The 18,315-nt window shown below is 47.8% G+C and overlaps 1 protein-coding gene across 1 annotated transcript; it reads right to left on the bottom strand.

The window, feature by feature from the left end:
• Window positions 1-5,061: 5,061 nt before the first annotated feature.
• On the bottom strand, window positions 5,062-12,962 carry ZNF8 (zinc finger protein 8). The gene is made up of 4 exons (XM_032847660.1): window positions 12,769-12,962; window positions 8,578-8,704; window positions 8,188-8,283; window positions 5,062-6,829 (listed from the first exon to the last, which is right to left on the bottom strand). Exons 1-4 carry the CDS (start codon window positions 12,832-12,834, stop codon window positions 5,388-5,390), a joined length of 1,731 nt encoding a protein of 576 aa, XP_032703551.1. The 5' UTR covers window positions 12,835-12,962; the 3' UTR covers window positions 5,062-5,387.
• Between the last annotated feature and the right edge of the window lie 5,353 nt (window positions 12,963-18,315).

Raw genomic sequence — 18,315 nt, 5'->3', positions numbered from 1 at the left:
AGGAATGGGAGTGATGGCTAAGGGGTACAGGCCACAGGCACACACGTGAGGTCACACCTGCAGACACAAAGGGGGTGTCATACATACAAAGCGTCCCTTCCCCACAAACATGCATGGTGACACACCTGACCACCCACACATACCTGAGGTCTCATCTGCACACACAAGTGGTGTCTCACCAGCAAGACACCCTTCCCCTCTGAAACGCACACGCGGTGACACACTTGGCCACACGCACACACCTAGGGTTACACCTGCACACATAAACACTGACGCCCTGGGTTCCCACACATACCTGAGGTCTCATATCCACACGCAGGTCGTACCTCACATACCAAACACCTCTCCTCTCTGACACGCACACGTGCAGTGCCACATTTGGCCATACACAGCTGAGGTCTCATGGGCACGCGCAGGTCTCTACTTCGCAGCCTTCCGCATGCGCTCGCGCCCACGGCCCCTCCTTTCTCCCCCATCCCCCAACGGCGTCCCCGCGACCCATCCCCGGGTCCGCGATGCCCTCCGGGACCCGCCCAGCTACACAGTTCACTACCACCGCGTGCACAGACGGACCTCGTCGCCCCTCACACTCACAAAAGCCCTCAGGCCGAAACCGCGGACTCACCAGCACCGCCCCTCATAGAGCGGCTCGGCACCGCCAGCCGCCGGAGTGCGCACACGCGCCAAAGCCACTTCCGGTCCGCTTTTCCGCCGATGGCCCGAACGCCGAGTTCGAGACTTTATCTTCCAGAGGGCACGCTGCAGGCTGGATGGCCGGGGGCGGGATGAATGGCCTTCTGGGAAATGAAGTCTAAACGGCGACGGCGCCGGTGAGGGATCGTGGGAACGTGGTTGTTCTGCGCCGCTGGCGTGTGGGACCCAACGGACACCCACTCGCGTAGGCTATTTGTTTTTTCATATACGGCGTCCTTTTTTTGTTTTCGCAAATGCACGTAATCCATACATGTCTACATAGTTTGAGGAATTTTCTCCAGTGAACTCTGCTTCCCTGTGAAGTTTCAGCAGATGTTCGCAAAGAACTGGAGCATTGTTCCGCCTACCCAAGAAAGGACACTGAAACTCACGATTACCGACTCCGTGGTCTGTATGCTAATTTCTCCCAGTGACGTCCTACCTACCTTTTTTTTTCCTCTTTTATCCAAGCCCAGATAAAAAACCACGCACTGCTACTCTGCTGACCCCTGATGTGCAGTCTGGCCTTCTCTACCCTTCTCACTGATCAGTTGATCACAAGAGATTTAAAAATATCCCATCAGCCACTTACCTTCGAACAGCATTATGCAAAACAACTTTCTAGAGATGAGGGAGATGTTCTGTTTGTAACTAGTGAGCAGTTGAAATGCGGTTGATGTGATTGAGGAACTCAATTTTAATTTTGGGTGAATTTAAAATTACATTTAAATAGCTACATGTGACTAGTGATTACCACGTTGAACAACTTAGAACATCTGAAAGATGTTCACTTTGGCTCTCCTTACAAGAGACCTATGGGAGACTGTTTTTCAGACTGGACGCAGATTCCTTCCCAGTTACCTTTTGCACAAACAACTTGAATATTGCTGAAGATGTACAAGAAAATGGGCAACTTGGCTCGTTCATGAGTGGGCTCTCAAAATCTGGGCTGGTACAGGGAATTTAATAATAACTTGAAAATTTATGTGCTACTAAAATTTAGGTGCTAGTTTATAGCTTGCAGGAAAATTCATGGAGTCAAAGCTATTTACACCTAACTGGTTCCATTATTTCAATGCTCAGACATGTGTGCATTGAGTTGGTGTGTAGTTTAGTGTGGCTAAGGATTTTGTGTGTGTGTGTAGGTGCAACAGAAAATGAAGCCAATGATCAAACTTACTTTAATTTGCAAGAGTTGAGATTTTTTAATTTATTTTAGGAACTGGTAATACTTTCACATGTTTCAAAATTCCCAAAATATCAAAAGATATAGAGTGAAAATTATTCCTCATCCCTTTCCCCCCAGTTCTCCTCCCCAAGAGCAACTAGTATGCCTGGTTACTTTGTACCCTTAGGGGTGTGTGTGTGTGTGTGTGTGTGTGTATAAGCAAATTTTTTTTACATAAATGGAAACATACTTTGCACTTATTACACCTTTTCATTTAACAGTGTATCTTGGAGCTCTTTCCCTTAAGATTACATAAAGACAGTCCCCAATTTTAAAGCTGTGTAGTTCTCCATTCCAGCATAAAACACTAACGCAGTTCCCTATGGTGGACACTGAGTTTGTTTACAAATTTTCACTTCTGAAATCAATACCACAGTGAGACCATGTTCAAACAGTCTACAACATACAAATAAACCTGTTGGATTAACTCCTAGCAACAGGTTTACGGAGACAAAGAGTTGTGTGTTTGTAATCTTGGATAGCAAGTAATAAATAGTACTTCACAGAGGCTGTATCAATTTATACCCTCCCTGGAAATGTGTAGGAACCCCGCCCCCCTTTTGGATAAAAGTCAAGGCTGATAAAATGCTGGGTGGTCACACTGCTACAATCTTCCTGAAAGGTAATTTAAAAGCTACATGAAGGGGTGCCTGGGTGGCTCAGTGGGTTAAGGCCTCTGCCTTTGGTTCAGGTCATGATCTCAGGGTCCTGGGATTGAGCCCCGCATTGGGCTCTCTGCTCTGCAAGGAGCCTGCTTCCCCCACCTGACTCTGCCTGCCTCTCTGCCTACTTGTGATCTGTCAAATAAATAAATAAAATCTTAAAAAAAAATTTTTTTTTAATGAAAGCTACGTGAAATTGTCAGAGGAAAATGCTCAAAATATAGTTGAGAAGCATGTGTTACAAGAGAACTAGAAAGGATTCCAATTTTCTAAACACAACAATACTTTTTTTGTATTTTTTTGTGTATAAGATCTAGTGTACACTATATGTATATGTGTGTATTTTTAAGAAAAAGTTACAGGAAAATTAACAAAATCTTTTTTTTTTTTTTAAGATTTTATTTATTTATTTGACAGACAAAGATCATGAGTAGGCAGACAGGCAGGCAGAGAGAAAGAGAAGGAAGCAGGCTCCCCACTGAGCAGAGAGCCCGATGCGGGGCTCGATCCCAGAACCCTGGGACCATGACCCGAGCCAAAGGCAGAGGCTTTAACCCACTGAGCCACCCAGGCACCCCAAAATTAACAAAATCTTAATGGTAGTGACCATCTCTGGGCAGAAGTATGAGGAATTAAATTTTACTTTTGTGCATTTTCCACATTTGCAGTGAAGAACTTACATCACTTTTACAAACTGATAAAACTAGGTATTCTGTAGTTTACAGTAACCTCCCCTGACGAGTTTACTTGACTGTTTCAAGATATCTGTATGGAAATGAGTAGGAATATTATGCCTAGAAAATGTAACCTGAAATGAGAAATAGAAAATTTGTAAAGATCTCTGTTTGGAGAGGAAGGCAAGTGACAAGCTTGTTTCCACCTTACCCACTGAGGCCACTGTAACCTCAGCCCACCCAGCAAATACTGAGGCTGTGGAAACATGACCCTTCAGGAGTTGCCATTTTGGGGACCAAGGTGGAAGGAAAGGGGCAACTGCAAGACTGGCTTCTAGAGCTGTCTAGAGCCATGAAGTTACTGCTGGGTGTCCCCTCGCCAGAGGGCAATGATAGGTGGAACACTCCCAAATCTGTACCCCACACGGCAGGCAGGAGGAATGGTCAAAAGTGGGGCTTATCCATGTTTTACAATGTCCACAGTAAAATGCTAAAATTTAGATTACTCAGAAAAGGAGATTCTCGGGAGGCCTGGGTGGCTCAGTGGGTTGAGCCTCTGCCTTCAGCTCAGGTCATGATCTTAGGGTCCTGGGATCGAGCCCCCACATGGGGCTCTCTGCTCAGTGGGAAGCCTACTTCCCCCACTGTCTCTGCCTGCCTCTCTGCCTACTTATGATCTCTCTCAGTCCAATAAATAAAATCTTAAAAAAAAAAAAAAAGTAAGTAGATTCTCTTCCTTTTCTCACACCAATTAGGAATGTGGCAAAACAGTCAAAAAAATTACTAGGAAACATTTGTGTATAAATCAATTAATAATATCACTTGTTAAAATCGAAGACATGGGATTGTTAGTAGAGCCTTCATCAATTTAGAGTCTGCAAAAAATTGGTTGTAGTGCTGGGTATGGTTTCTCCACCTTGGCATATCTGTGGCTAGATAATTCTTTGTTGGGGGCCTGTCTTGGGCAATACACGATGTTGAGCAGCATTCTCTACCCACTAGCTGCTAAGTGGCACCCCTCTGTTCTGCCAGTTAGGATAACCAAAAAGTCTCTGACATCACCAAATGTCTCCTGGAGGACAAATCTACCCCAACTGAGAACCTCTGGCTTAAGTAACACTGACAGTTTCAAGGCAATGGCTTTCAGTAGGAGCTGTGACACCACCAGGGAATGTAGTAGAATTTCACGGGGGCTTTTTGGTCACTGATCTGGCCATGAATGCAGCCAACATGTACATGGGGGCCACATGTGCTCTAATGACTGTGACATGCAGAACAGGCCCCTGCAGACCCTGTATGTATATGTGTGAAACAACCAGTTTGAAATGAGATCCTAAGTCAACTTCACGTATTAACTCCTGCATGCTTAGAATTTTCTACAGAATTTTCCAGAAATACAGTGGCATTTTGTTTTGTTCCACTTTTGCAAGAGTTAGTCACCACTTAAGAAAATCACATCCCGGGCGCCTGGGTGGCTCAGTGGTTAAAGCCTCTGCCTTCGGCTCAGGTCATGATCCCAGGGTCCTGGGATCGAGTCCCGCATCGGGCTCTCTGCTCAGCAGGGAGCCTGCCTCCTCCACCTCTCTCTCTCTGACTGCCTCTCTGCCTACTTGTGATCTGTCTGTCAAAAAAAAAAAAAAAGAAAGAAAATCACATCCCATACAGGAATGCCTGTCAAGGTATTTCCATGGCCAACATTATATCCCATATACCAGATGACAACAGCCAACACCCCAGATGTACAGGCATAATGGCCCACACAGTCACATGGAAAGATACTGCACCCACTTAGTACACGTTACTCTACCATAATTACTTTTGTTTTAATTATGCTCTACAAAAAGGAACTGTAGATCGATTTTTTACAGTACACATGTGTAGGTTACATTACCTGTGAATTCATTTCGGAGTAATAGAGGGGACAGCAGAAAACATCTATGGTTAAAGGGGGCACTGGGCTTGACAGATTTGAGAACCATCAAACTCAGGTATTTGCAAAGCACCATTTTCTTAAGAAATCAGAGGTCACCTTAGACATTTCTACCCCCAGACCCCTTTAGATGAATGCACTGTGTGGACTTACCACAGTTTTGTACCTGTGGTTCAAAAGTCATCCGTAGAGCTCCTCTCCTATGAGGAGTCTCTAATGTCGAATAACACGGAAGCACCCATGGAAGACTCTTCAACCCCAATAACGTGAACTGGGTTTTTCTCTTGCATGATTTCATGGATGTCAAACAATGCAAGTGCCCGGTTCGCAGGCTGTCCTGCCTTTGTTCCGCCCCCAGGGTTCTCATTTGAGTGTGTGTGCTGATGGCGGCCAGGGTGAGAGCTCCGGCTAAAGGACTGCTCAAGCCGTCGCCGGTTCCGTCCCTGGGGCTCCTCTCTGGTATGAGTTATCTGGTGTCGGATGAGGTGCGAGCTCTGAATAAAACATTTCCCACAATGATTACACTTGAAAGGCCTGTCGCTCCGGTGAGCGCTCTCCTCTGGATTCAAAGGTGGGTCACAGCCGAGGGCTTCTGTCCATTCATGCTTTGTTAGACCTGGAGTCTGCTCAAAGATTAGCCGCTGGCGGCACTCGTAGGGCTTCTCCCCAGCATGCTTCCGCTGATGCTGGGCCAGAGAGGAGCTGTGTCTGAAGCCCTTCCCACAGTGGTTGCACTCATAGGGCCTCTCCTCTGTGTGTGTCCTCAGATGCAGGAACAGGCAAGTGGTCCGTGAGAAGGATTTCCCACACACGCTACACGTGTATGGCTTCTCTCCAGTGTGTGTCCGCTTGTGCCGGCCCAGGGATGAATTCTGGTTGAAGGCCCGCCCACAGTCCTGACATTCATAAGGTTTCTCTCCGGTGTGAATTCTCCGGTGGACTGTAAGATGTGTGCTATGGCAGAAAGACTTCCCACACTCGGCACACTTATAGGGCTTGTCTCCTGTGTGGATTCGCTCATGCTGAACCAGGGAGGAGTTCTGGCTGAAGGCTTTCCCACATTCTTTGCACATATAAGGCCGTTCTCCCGTGTGAATCCTCTTATGCACTGTGAGATGTGCATTGTGGTTAAATGACTTCCCGCAGTCTGTACATTTGTAGGGTTTATCCTGTACCTGGCTTCGTGTGAGTTCCGTAACTGGAATGGCTTGACCAGAAGTTTTGCTACAGTCACTGCTGTCACACGGCTCTTTTCCTGAGGACCCAGTCTGCTGACTGATTAAACTTGAGTTATGTTCCGAGTTTATAACCTGTGAGTTGTAAGCACAGAGATATTCTCGCCCAGAAACCTCTGGGGATGCATTTAGGTTTGAGTTCAGGACACCATTTTCCCCAAGTCTGAGACTTTCATAGCTTTTATCTTGAATTGGTGCTTCCTCAAGGCTAAATTCCAACTGCCTCAAATTATCCTGTTCTTTCTCAGGCAACTTCACCTGGCCCTCACATTTCCAGTCTTCCCCTAATATGGTGGGACAGGAAGCATCCCTCAGGAAGCCTTCCCTTTCGGTGACACGGGATGGCTCCATCTCAGGAAGGCCATGCTCCTTGGGTGGCGCGTGGCTTTCAGGTCCAGACTCCTGGCCTAAAAGAATACCAAAGAGCTCTGAGGGAGTTGATGGAAAAAACACAGAGAGGGTGTCAGGCCCTCCTTTCTAGCCTCCCTATTGCTGAAGAAGGGTAGATGAATGTGACACAGTCCTGACCAAGGAGACCCCAATGGATGAAATCTGGTATTCTGATAGAAGGGGACAACGTAACTGGCACTATTCTTTTTGCTTCTCTCTTCCTCTGCCTGAAGCATTGATGTGATGGCAGAGCTGCTGCAGCCATGCCACAACCCAACGAAAAGCCAGAAGAATCAGAACCATCAGCCCTGGCACCACTGGAATGTTGAACCAGAGGCAGCAGCAGTTGCTTTGTAGAAAAAAAAAAGTTTCTGTTTTTGAGCTGCTCTAGCCCAGTTTTCAGAGATTTACAGAGGAACACAATCCTTTTTGTTAAGAAAACAGAAGGGTGTGGAGAACAGGTTTATAGAATATGGACATGAAAGAATAAAACAGAGAAGATGGAGGGCAAGCTCACACATTAGAAAAGATCCTGTGGCCGGGCGCCTGGCTGGCTCAGTCAGTAGACCATGTAACTCTTGATCTTGGGGTTGTGAGCTCAAGCCCCATGATGGGTGTAGAGATTACTTTAAAATAGCATCTTAAAGAAAGAAAAAAAGGAAAAGGAAAAAGAAATGATCCTATGGAAAGGGCATGCTCAGATGGCTGCTGAGAGGGAAGATGAGAGGGAGGAAGGGGAGGGATTCTGACCACTGGAGAAGAGGCAGATGGGGAGCATAGGTGAGGAAACAGAGAGTACAGGAGCAGTGTGCAGACCTCTGTTCAGAAAAGAGCTAACTGAGCAGGCCTGAGGCTGCCATCCTTAGAAAGGCCAGCTTTTAAGATTGGCCCTGGGCTAGGTGTGGAAATTTGTGTGTCAGGGGAGTTCCCACCACTCTAACTGATAAGAGTAGCTCACTGTGCCCAAACTGTGCCAATAGTATGTTTTATGGTGAACAGCTGCTTTCTCCTAGAAGTCTAGCATCTTGGTCTGTGCCAGACACAGGATGCCTATGGCTAGCCCCCAATGAAACCATCTGGCATTGAGTGTCTAACAAGCTTCCCTGGCAGCTAAGATTTCTCATGTGTTGTCACAGCTCATGGCTGGGGGAGTTAAGCATGTTGCATGTGCCTCCACTGGGAGAGGACTCTGGAGTCTTGGCTGCTTCTGGACTTCACCCCATCAGCCTTTTCTTCCTGCTAACTTTCCTTTAGGTTCTTTCACTGGATCTTTGGGTGGTGCTGGGGACCTTGACACACCACCCTTTCCAACCAGCACATCTGCAGTCTCCTCCTGGGCTGCTCCCATTAGGGGTTGCCATTTGGCAGATCTCACCTGGACAGTAACCCTGGGCAATTCCTCTCTCTGTTGCCCACAGCTCAGCCCCTTGCTCCAGCTGGGAAATGACTTCAGGTTTTGGAAGCTCAGGTCCTGGAAAAAGGGAAAGAAACAGGATATGTGAGTCTGCTAAAAAGAGAGAAAGAACCAGCTCAGGATGCAGCCCTAGACTCCTAATAGGGCACGAGGACATCTCACAATAAGGTGAAAACTTTACATTGGGACAGAAGAGTGCAGAAATCCTTCTGCTCATTTGTTCCACAGGGAGTGAGAAGGCAAGATCCCTGATCCCCAGCCCAAGGTCAAATCCTCATACTAGAAGCCCTGTGACCTATACCCCCTGAAGCATAAGTCAGTGCAGCAATCAGCTGGGGAAGCAGGCCTTACCCACAGAGAGCAGATGCCCAAAGGTCTCCAGCATCACGTCACGGTACAGAGTCCTCTGGGCAGGCCCCAGCTGTCCCCATTCTTCCTGGGTGAAGTCCACCGCCACATCCCGAAAGGTCACCGGCTCCTGAAACATCACACACACTCCTGAACAGCTCAACTGTCTCCATCAGTGCTCCCAGGAAGAGGAGGAGGAATGAGGATGCAGAGGACAGACGGGCCAGTGTCCTGAGAGACTGTATGTTCTGAGAATGCGACTTAGGTCTCACTGGGGGCATGTGAAAGTATCCAAGCAAGATCAAAGCTAACCGGGGCGCCTGGGTGGCTCGGTGGGTTAATAAGCCTCTGCCTTCGGCTCAGGTCATGGTCTCAGGGTCCTGGGATCAAGCCCCGCATCGGGCTCTCTGCTTGGCAGGGAGCCTGCTTCCCCCTCTCTCTCTGCCTCTCTGCCTACTTGTGATCTCACTCTCTCTCTCTGTCAAATAAATAAAATCTTTAAAATAAATAAATAAATAAAACACATCCCACAAATCAAACCCTTCCATGGGCTGGGTGTGGCTGCTGTCAAAAGCTAGGTATTTCTGGATCTGAGTTTTGACTCTGCCACTTCCTCCTTAAGAAGTATACGCAGGGGGCGCCTGGGTGGCTCAGTGGGTTAGGCTGCTGCCTTCGGGTCTGGTCATGATCTCGGGGTCCTGGGATCGGGCCCCGCATCGGGCTCTCTGCTCAGCAGGGAGCCTGCTTCCTCCTCTCTCGCTGCCTGCCTCTCTGCCTGCTTGTGATCTCTGTCTGTCAAATAAATAAATAAAATCTTTAAAAAAAAAAAAAAGAAGAAGTATATGCAGGTTCACATTTCTACTTTGTTTCCCTGTCTACAAAGAATCATGCTTTGGGGGCTGTGATAGGGAACAAGCGTTGTAAAACACTTTCTACAGGACAACATGCAAAAGAATAAAGTTGGTCCCCTACCTCACACCATATAAAAAGTTAACTCAAAATGGATAAAAGATAAAACATAAGAGCTAAGACTATTAAACTCTTATAAGAAAACATAGTAATAAATCTTCAGGATTTGGGATTGACAAAGGATTCCTAGATATGACAGCAAAAGCATAAGCAAGGAAAGAAAAAATAAGTAAGTTGGAATTCATTAAAGTTAAAAACTTTTGTCCTCCAAAGGACACTATCAAGAAAGTGGAAGAAAAAAAAAAAGTGAAAAGACATCCGCATTTGCAACAGCAAATCATACACCTAGTAAATGACTTGTATCCAGAAAATATACCTCTTTTATTTTTTTTTTTTAAAGATTTTTATTTAGTTATTTATTTGACAGAGAGAGATCACAAGTAGTCAGAGAGGCAGGCAGAGAGAGAGAGAGGAGGAAGCAGGCTTCCCGCTGAGCAGAGAGCCCGATGTGGGGCTCGATCCCAGGACCCTGGGATCATGACCCGAGCTGAAGGCAGAGGCTTTAACCCACTGAGCCACCCAGGCGCCCCCAGAAAATATACCTCTTACAACTCAATAATAACAACCCGATTAAAATGGGCAAAGGATCTAAATAGGTTATTTCTTCAGAGAAAATATAAAATATACAAACACCAAAGAAGCCCATGAAAAGATGCTCAGCATCATTAGCCACCAGGGAAATGCGAATCAAAATCAGTTATAAATACCTCAATTATAAAGGAGTAGTTTCTTTTTTTTTAATAAAAATTTTTTAAAGATTTATTTACTTATTTATTTGACAGAACACAAGTAGGCAGAGAGGCAGGCAGAGAGAGTGGGAAGCAGGCTCCCCGCTGAGCAGAGCCCGATTCGGGGCTCAATCCCAGGACCCTGGGATCATGACCCCAGCCGAAGGCAGAGGCTTTAACCCACTGAGCCACCCAGGCACCCCAGGGTAGTTTCCTTTAAGAAAAACACAAGTATATTTTAAAATATTAAAGAAATTATAGTATAGGTGGCATATGGCTGATTAAACTTGTGCAGAAGTATGAAGAACCCTTTGGTTAGGAACAGAGGTCTCTGTTCATGTCCCCATGTTATCACCTCCCACTCAGAAGGTCCTCAAACCTTGACACATGCTCCCTGTGCCTCCTGTCTCCCCGTCTGCACGGGTTCTCAGTGACAGCCTGGGCACCAGGTCCACTGTGTACTGACCTGTCCAGGCCATAAGACCTCTCAATAGCATCACATAAGTCTTTCATGCCAAGCAGCACCACAGAGAGGCCCACATGAGAAGGAACTGCTAACTGTCATGTGAGTGAGGCGTCCTGGAGATGGATCCTCTAGCCCCAGTCAAGTTCCAGATGACAACAGTCCAGACTGACACCTTAATCATAACCTCATGCACCCAGGCCAGAACCAGCAGCTAAATCATTTGAGGACGTTTATCATCAGAAACTGAAGTAATATTTAGTGTTGTTTTAGGCCACTAAGTTTTGGGGTTGTTACACAGCAAAAGATAACTTATACATGTTCTCTTGCTGCTGACAAAGACTCTTTCCTCCAAACCCTCTTCTCAACTAGGCCCTGACCTCTGGGCTCTGTGTCCATTTTGCATCACCCAGATTCATATAGAGTTGGTTTAGTCAGAATACCCACCCACCATATCTGATCACTCTCCATGTCTTTTCCAAGTCCTCATCCCCCAAAATCCTCCAGGTAGTATCTGATCAACTGGCTTCCTTCGACAAGAATCCTCTTAGGTCATGGGGCACTTCGGTGGCTCAGTCAGTTAAGCATCTTACTCTTGGTTTCAGCTCAGGTCATGATCTCAGGGTCATGAGACAAAGCCCTACATTGGGCTCCGTGCTCAGTGCAGAGTCTGCTGGAGATTCTCTCCCCAACCCCTGCCCTGCTCATGCTCTCTCTAAAATAAATAAAATCTTGGGACACCTGGATGGCTCAGTTGTTAGGGATCTGCCCTAGGCTTGGGTTATAACCCCAGCGTCCTGGAATTGAGCCCCATGTGGGGCTTCTCCCTCTCCAGATTCCCTGCTTGTGCTCCCTCTCTCACTATCTCTCTGTCATAAATAAATAAAATCTTTAAAATAAAATAAATAAAATCTTAATAATAATAATAATAATAATAATAATAATAAAGGATCCTGTTAGGTCAGTTTAGCAAGAACTACACCCATCCCAGACCCCAGGTATAAATTCCCACTTCCCCTCCTTGTATTTGGAATTTGAGCCCAGTTCTATACTGAAGTCTCTTTCCCGCATGCCAACAGTTTCTGAATAAAATCTCTTTTTATTGCTTTAAGCACTATCCAGCTGTTTTACTCTGACACTGCTCATTCCCTGTCCACCCATCCAGAGCAAAGGCAAACTGAAGCGTGGGTGCACCTCATGGCGATCTGCAAGAACGCACATCGGAAAACATGCAAAGCCAAGGTTAGCAATAGTCTGGCGTGGCATACTAAATCCGAAATCATGCAAATACTCGTCAGCAGCAACGAGCGGCAGACAGTAAGTGCAGGACGTCAAAGATGTGGCGCTTCACATCTTTGGAGGTACACATCTTTGTGGAGCTATGAATTATCTTCGGTTTCTGCCGCGTGGAGACAGCACTTTATGGAGAACACAGGCAGCGGCCACTTTGTCTAGAAATGCTGGAGCTCTCAACCAGGCAGCTTCCCCGATGGCCTTGCAAGCGCGGACCGCCCACCGCTGCGGTTCCTCCACAGCCCCCGCGGGGACGTCGCTCCCGCCAATCCGCTGCGTGGGGACCGTCCTTCCCCTCAGGCTGGGACGGGGCCTCGCGAACAGGGCTCCCGGTGCGTGTTCAGGAATTGGAGCATCCCGACGTGTCTCATGCCTGCCGTCTGCGCGCTGTGCTGACACTAGGGACCGTCACCCCTCACGCAGCAGTCGCCCTCGGACGCGGGGAAGGCCACCGGCGGGAGCCGGGCCCCCCTGTCCTAGGGAACGAACCCAAGCGCAATCCCAGAACCGGGAAACCGGAGTAGCAGCGGAGCATGCGCAGTCGGGGACCAAAGGGCCCGCGTTCGAATCCCAGCTCCACCCTTCCTAGCAGGGACAGTGGGCGCGCCCCGGACTGCGCCTCAGTGTCCTCCTATGTAGAGGGTAAGGCCCGGGCCTTGCTCACCCTGCGCTGGGGGTTAAAGGGTCGATACCTGCGGGAGACGCTCGGCCCGCTGCCATCGTTGTTATTATAATTGTTACCTGAAGCCACTCCGCTGGCAGCCCCGTAGCCATCGCCAGTTCTGTCGCTTCCTCTTCGGGGTTCATTCTGGACCGACAGGTCGAGCACCGGAGCCCAAAGTGGCCGTAAACCCGGGAGCCGCCCCGGCCTCAAGGACCACTCCACTCGCCGCCCGCCGGACAATGGCGGCCGCACTGGTGACGCTGCGACTACAACTCCCAGAAGACAGTGCGGCGCGCCTCATGGCCCTACCAATGAAAACCTTTGTTCGTCGAGCCTCCCACCAATGAGAGCCTTTTGGCTTCGGGCCAATGGGACAGTCCATCGGTTAGGCCTCCGGCCACTGGGGGCGCTCCTGCCACAGACCGCGGCGAGGCGGTGTTGGGTCGGTGGTGGCGGCTGGCTGCCGCCGGCGGCTGTGGGCTGCGGCGCACGGCATGGTGTTGGGCGGCTGGGCGTCTCCGTGCCCCGCGGAGGGGAGCGAAGGGCTGCCGAGGGACCCGGGTCTTGGGGGGATCGTCCTCCCAGCCTAGCCGCTGGGGGGTCGCGTCTGCGCGCGCCCGGGCGCCGTGACTGCCCTGAGGCCGGCCGCGCTCCCAGGCTTTGCTGCGGAGGCCCCGCTTGAGGATGCCCGTCTGTCCTCGCTGGTGGGGCTGCGCTGCGTTGAAACCGGGGCCCGAGCGTCCTGGCGGGCGGTGCTTTGCTCTTCCGAGCATATACCGCCGTTGTACCTAGAACCTCTTTCTGCGCACCAGAACCACACGAATATTTAAGCGATTTGGTAATATCATGGGGGGGGCGGTTTCTGAAAGCCGACCGCGTTCTCTCGATTCGGGGCGTTCCCTCTGAGATGCGTCATTTCTGCGGGTCCTTAGAGCCCATTGAATTTGTTACTAATAAAGAAGAGAGAAAAAAGCAGACGTTCGGGCGCCTGGGTGGCTCAGTGGGTTAAAGCCTCAGCCTTTGGCCCAGGTCATGATCCCAGGGGTCTGGGATCGAGCCCCACATCGGGCTCTCTGCTCAGCAGGGAGCCTGCTTCCTCCTCTCTCTCTGCCTGCCTCTCTGCGTACTTGTGATCTCTGTCTGTCAAATAAATAAATAAATACATCTTAAAAAAAAAAAAAAAAGGCAGACGTTCACCAGGTTGCAGTCGAACCAGAGCAAACATTTGAGCATTGTGTTCTAGGAACATTCTAGGAATGGAAAAGGCCCAGTGGGGAGGGACGGACAACAAAGCAGGAACAGGGTAAAAGGGCAAGCGACAGTGGTCACCGGCTGGGATGGAGCGGCTGGCAAAGTTCACACTCTCTCCCATCTCTGTCCTCTCCTCCCCGCATCTCTCTCTCAACTGGCCACCGACCCCTGCGCCCCCAGGACAGCGACCAGTCTGCTCTCTGCTGGACCTCCTCTCCTGCCACTCCACCCAGGACACATCGCGACAAGGGCAGCAGTACCAGGATGCGAATTTTTCAGGCATCTTCACTCACTTGAGCAGGCGGCAGTGGCTGCTGTGGGAACCATGAATCGGGCAGGCTCCAGGAGACTGAATTTGGCCGCTACTGGGTACCAACACAATTTCCTAGCAGTATTCCTTTCTGGGGGTGCGGAGAAGGTCCCAGAGGAACTGTTGCCTTCCCCTTAGTGTAAGGGCCTATTTAGCCAGAGCGATTCCATCCGGTAAAACAGTGATTTTGTTGTTTATACAGTAAAACTTAAACTGACCCCCCCCCCCCTGCCCTTACTTAGAAGCAAGTCCCGGAAACCAGTCCCAGGCAACAGAGCCCAAATACAAGGGCGGTCAGGCCAAGTGGAGACATTCAATTAGTGGAGCGCCCATACTGTCTCCCTAGCTACCAAGGAGTGTGGGCCCCGCCTTTTGGGGACCAATTCTGACCAAGGTGATAGGCTAGTTCAAATATCTACTCTAGGGTAAATTGTAATTCAATTAGTCCCCCATGTGTGACCTAGCATGACTGTGCAACTTTCTCTGTGTTTTACAATCTCATTGGCCACCTGTGTGTGGCCAGGCTCAACCACATGGCCTTTGCCCTTTGAAAGTTCATCTGTAAGGCTGAAAGGGGTCGCTCTCTCTGTAAGAGGCGGCCCCGATCGGTCAGTTTGATTATCGATGCTTGGTGCAAAATAAAGCTTTGCTTGACCTTTGCTTTGTATCAGTCTCGCTCCTTTGATTATGGGCCCATCATTAGCCCCAGACCCCCAAAGGATGGGAAAGGTGGGGGCCGTTGGGTCTATTATCTTATTGGGAGCAGCGCCATGTATTTGTGTGGACTCAACTTTCCTCCTGGTTCTCATGGTGCTGAATCTTCAATGCATGATGTTTCCCTGTCGTTTTAATTTTGAATTTTCTACTACTTGTAGTTTTGTTTTCTCCTTGATTATATTATAGGGGTTTTGTGTATTGTAGTCGTTCTCAAATTGTGGGCCAGGGACACCTGGAGTTTCCTGAGACCCTTCCTCTGAGTTGGTGAGTTCAAAACTAAGTGCATATGGGCACCTGGGTGGCTCAGTGGGTTAAGCCTCTGCCTTCAGCCCAGGTCATGATCTCCAGGTCCTGGGATTGAGCCCCACATCGGGCTCTCTGCTCAGCAGGGAGCCTGCTTCTGCCTCTCTCTGCCTGCCTCTCTGCCTACTTGTGATCTTTCTCTGTGTCAAATGAATAAATAAAATCTTTAATTAAAAAAAAAAACTAAGTGCACAATAATAGCTTTTCCCTCCCACTTCCATTCTCTCACAAATGTACAGTAGCAGTTTGGACTGAGTTCTGCCATTCTCAAGAGCACAGGCAGCTTTGGAAACCAGCTGCTTTCCATCAAGCCAGACATTAAAGAGATTTGCAAAATATAATGCAATGCTACTCTTTTCACTAATATGTATTTGTTTTGGAAAATGTAGTTATTTTCCATAAAGTAGGATTTTGTGGGGTTTTTTGTTTAAATGAAACAAAATGTAGTCATTTGTTTGGGTTGCTATAACAAAGCACCACGGGGGTGCGTGGCTGACTCAGTCTTTAAGTGCCCGCCTTCTGCTCAGGTCATGTGCTGGGATCAAGCCTTGTTGGGCTCCTTGCTCAGCAGGAAGCCTGCTTCTCCCTCTCCCACTCCCCCTGCTTGTATTCCCTCTTTGACTGTCTCTGTTAAATAAATAAATAAAATCTTCAAAAAAAATTTTTTTTAAAGTACCACAAGCAGGGTGACTTAAAGAACAAAAATTTTTTGTCTCAGTTATGGAGGCTAGAAGTCCAAGATCAAGATTTTTATATGGTTTGGTTGTTCAGAGGGCCTGAGAGAGAGACTGCTCTGTTCGTCTTTTCTCAGCTTCTGGGGTTTCCTGGCAGTCTTTGGTATCCCTTGGCCTGTAGATGCTGCCTTTCATCTTCCCGTGGATGTCTCCCTGTGTGCATGTCTGTCTCCAATTTTCCTCTTTTTATAAAGTAACCAGTCATTTTGGAGCCGGGTTCACCATAGTGACCTCAGTCTGACTTAATTACCTATGTAGAGACCTGTCAAAATAAGGTCACAGTCTGAGGTATGGGATTAGGATTAAATATATTAATTTCCAGGGGACACAATTCAGCCTATCTCATGTGTTAACATATAATGGATTTATTTTTTTAATTTATTTTTATTTTTTAAATGGATTTTTAAGAATTAAAGTATAATCTTTTGGTTTTAATTCTTAATATGACAAATATTGATAGATAGAACCTCCATAAACAAAAAAACTGTTTGCAGTCCTCAGTGATTTTTAAGATACGAAGAGTTCTCGGGGTGCCTGGGTTGTTTTGTCAGCTGCCTTCAGCTCAGGTCATGATCCCAAGGTCCTGGGATTGAGTCCCAGGACTCAGTGGGGCACCTGCTTCTCCCTCTGCCTGCCACTCACCCTGCTTGTACTTTCCCTCTCTCTTTCTCTGACAAATAAATAAACTCTTTGAATAAAAATCAAAATAACACCCCTTTAGAGCATTCTCACAGCATTCCCCCATGTGCTTGAAAAATCCATTCCCTACAGAGGGAAAATCCACAAGTGGGAGGAGGCCTAAAGGAGATCAGGGCAGGAGCCATGGGGATATTTAGGTGGAAAGTGTCTCAGGCAGAAATCACAGAAAATGTGAGACTCTAGATGTTCAAAGAACACACTTTCATAGCTCCCTCGTAAACTTTAAACAAATACAGGTACATATGATGTTTTATCCTTACCTTCGCTAACATTTTGAACTGGGCAGCTCCAGCTTGATGTCCTTGGGCACCTCAATCTAACCTGTCCAAAGGCCACCTACTCTTCCTGCGCTCCACCCTTAATCCTCCATGTCACCCCAGCCTACCTCGGTTGTCTGTATCATAATCTGAGTCCAGCTCCCACTGTATCTACCTGACACTGCACAAGAGGCCAGTAAGTGAGAAGTCGGTTGATCCATAATAGAATGGTGAGAAAGAAATCATTGTTTGTTTTATTTATTTATTTATTTATTTATTTATTTATTTATTTATTTAATTTTAGAGCAAGAGAGCATGAGCAGGGGGAGCAGCAGAGGGAGAGAGAGAAGCAGGCTCCCCGCTGAGCAGGGAGCCCAATGCGGGGCTCAATTGCAGGACCCTGGCCTCATGACCTGAGCCGAAGGCAGACATGTTAAGACTGAGCCACCTAGGTGCCCCAAAATCATTGTTTTAAACCACTATGTTTAGGATGTACATAGTATTAGAAAAGTGAATCTCTGGGGTGCCTGGGTGGCTGAGTGGGTTAAAGCCTCTGCCTTCGGCTCAGGTCATGATCCCAGGGTCCTGGGATCAAGCCCGGCATCTGGCTCTCTGCTCAGCAGGGAGCCTGCTTCCCTTGCTCTATCTCTGCCTGCCTCTCTGTCTACTTGTGATCTCTGTCAAATAAATAAATAAAATCTAAAAAAAAAAAAAGAAATGTGAATCTCTGGCTTATGGATTTTTCTCTTCTAAAAATCTGTCCTGCTCCTTCCTTTCTATCTCCACCACAAGGGCTTTAGTTCAGGCCCTCATTGATTTTAAAAAATGTAAAAAATAAGGGTGCCTGTGTGGCTCAGTGGGTTAAGCCTCTGCCTTCGGCTCCGGGCATGATCTCAGGGTCCTGGGATTGAGCCCCACATCAGGCTCCCCACTCAGCGGGGAGCTTGCTTTCCCCTCTCTCTCTGCCTGCCTCTCTGCCTACTAGTGATCTCTCTGTGTCAAATAAATAAAATATTTTTTAAAATGTAAAAAATATGTTTTTTAACAAGTAATATATTCTCATGGCTTGAAATTCAGAAGGTACAATTGGGCATTTAATGAGATCTTCCTTTGTTCCTTGACTCCACCACCAACCTTCCTCCTCATGAGCAACTACTATTTCTAGTTTCTTGGAGGTCCTTTTGTAGCTGTATTATGCATTCACAAGTAAATTATGTGTAAATATTTTTTCACTCTTTTACACAACTGGGTTTCTTTGAGCATCTTCCTAGGTAGCTTAGCACAGCTGTGGCCAAACACCAGGAAGATTGCTAGGGAAGGCAACCCCACTGGTGCAGAGCATTTCCAAGGCCA

This window comes from Lontra canadensis, unplaced genomic scaffold (genome assembly GCF_010015895.1).
Source record: "Lontra canadensis isolate GAN:19392208 unplaced genomic scaffold, GSC_riverotter_1.0 scaffold191, whole genome shotgun sequence".
Taxonomy (NCBI): Eukaryota; Metazoa; Chordata; class Mammalia; order Carnivora; family Mustelidae; genus Lontra; species Lontra canadensis.
Note: the sequence above shows the minus strand (reverse complement) of the source record. Positions and strands in the feature narration are given on the sequence as shown.

Excerpts from the sequence above, each read along its gene's own strand:
- ZNF8 (XM_032847660.1), bottom strand. The coding sequence starts at position 12,834 with ATGAACCCCGAAGAGGAAGCGACAGAACTGGCGATGGCTACGGGGCTG. Across the intron at positions 8,284-8,577 it reads TGGGCATCTGCTCTCTGTGG|GACCTGAGCTTCCAAAACCT; the intron begins GTAAGGCCTGCT and ends CCCTTTTTCCAG. Across the intron at positions 6,830-8,187 it reads TGCCCAGGGTTACTGTCCAG|GCCAGGAGTCTGGACCTGAA; the intron begins GTGAGATCTGCC and ends GTATTCTTTTAG.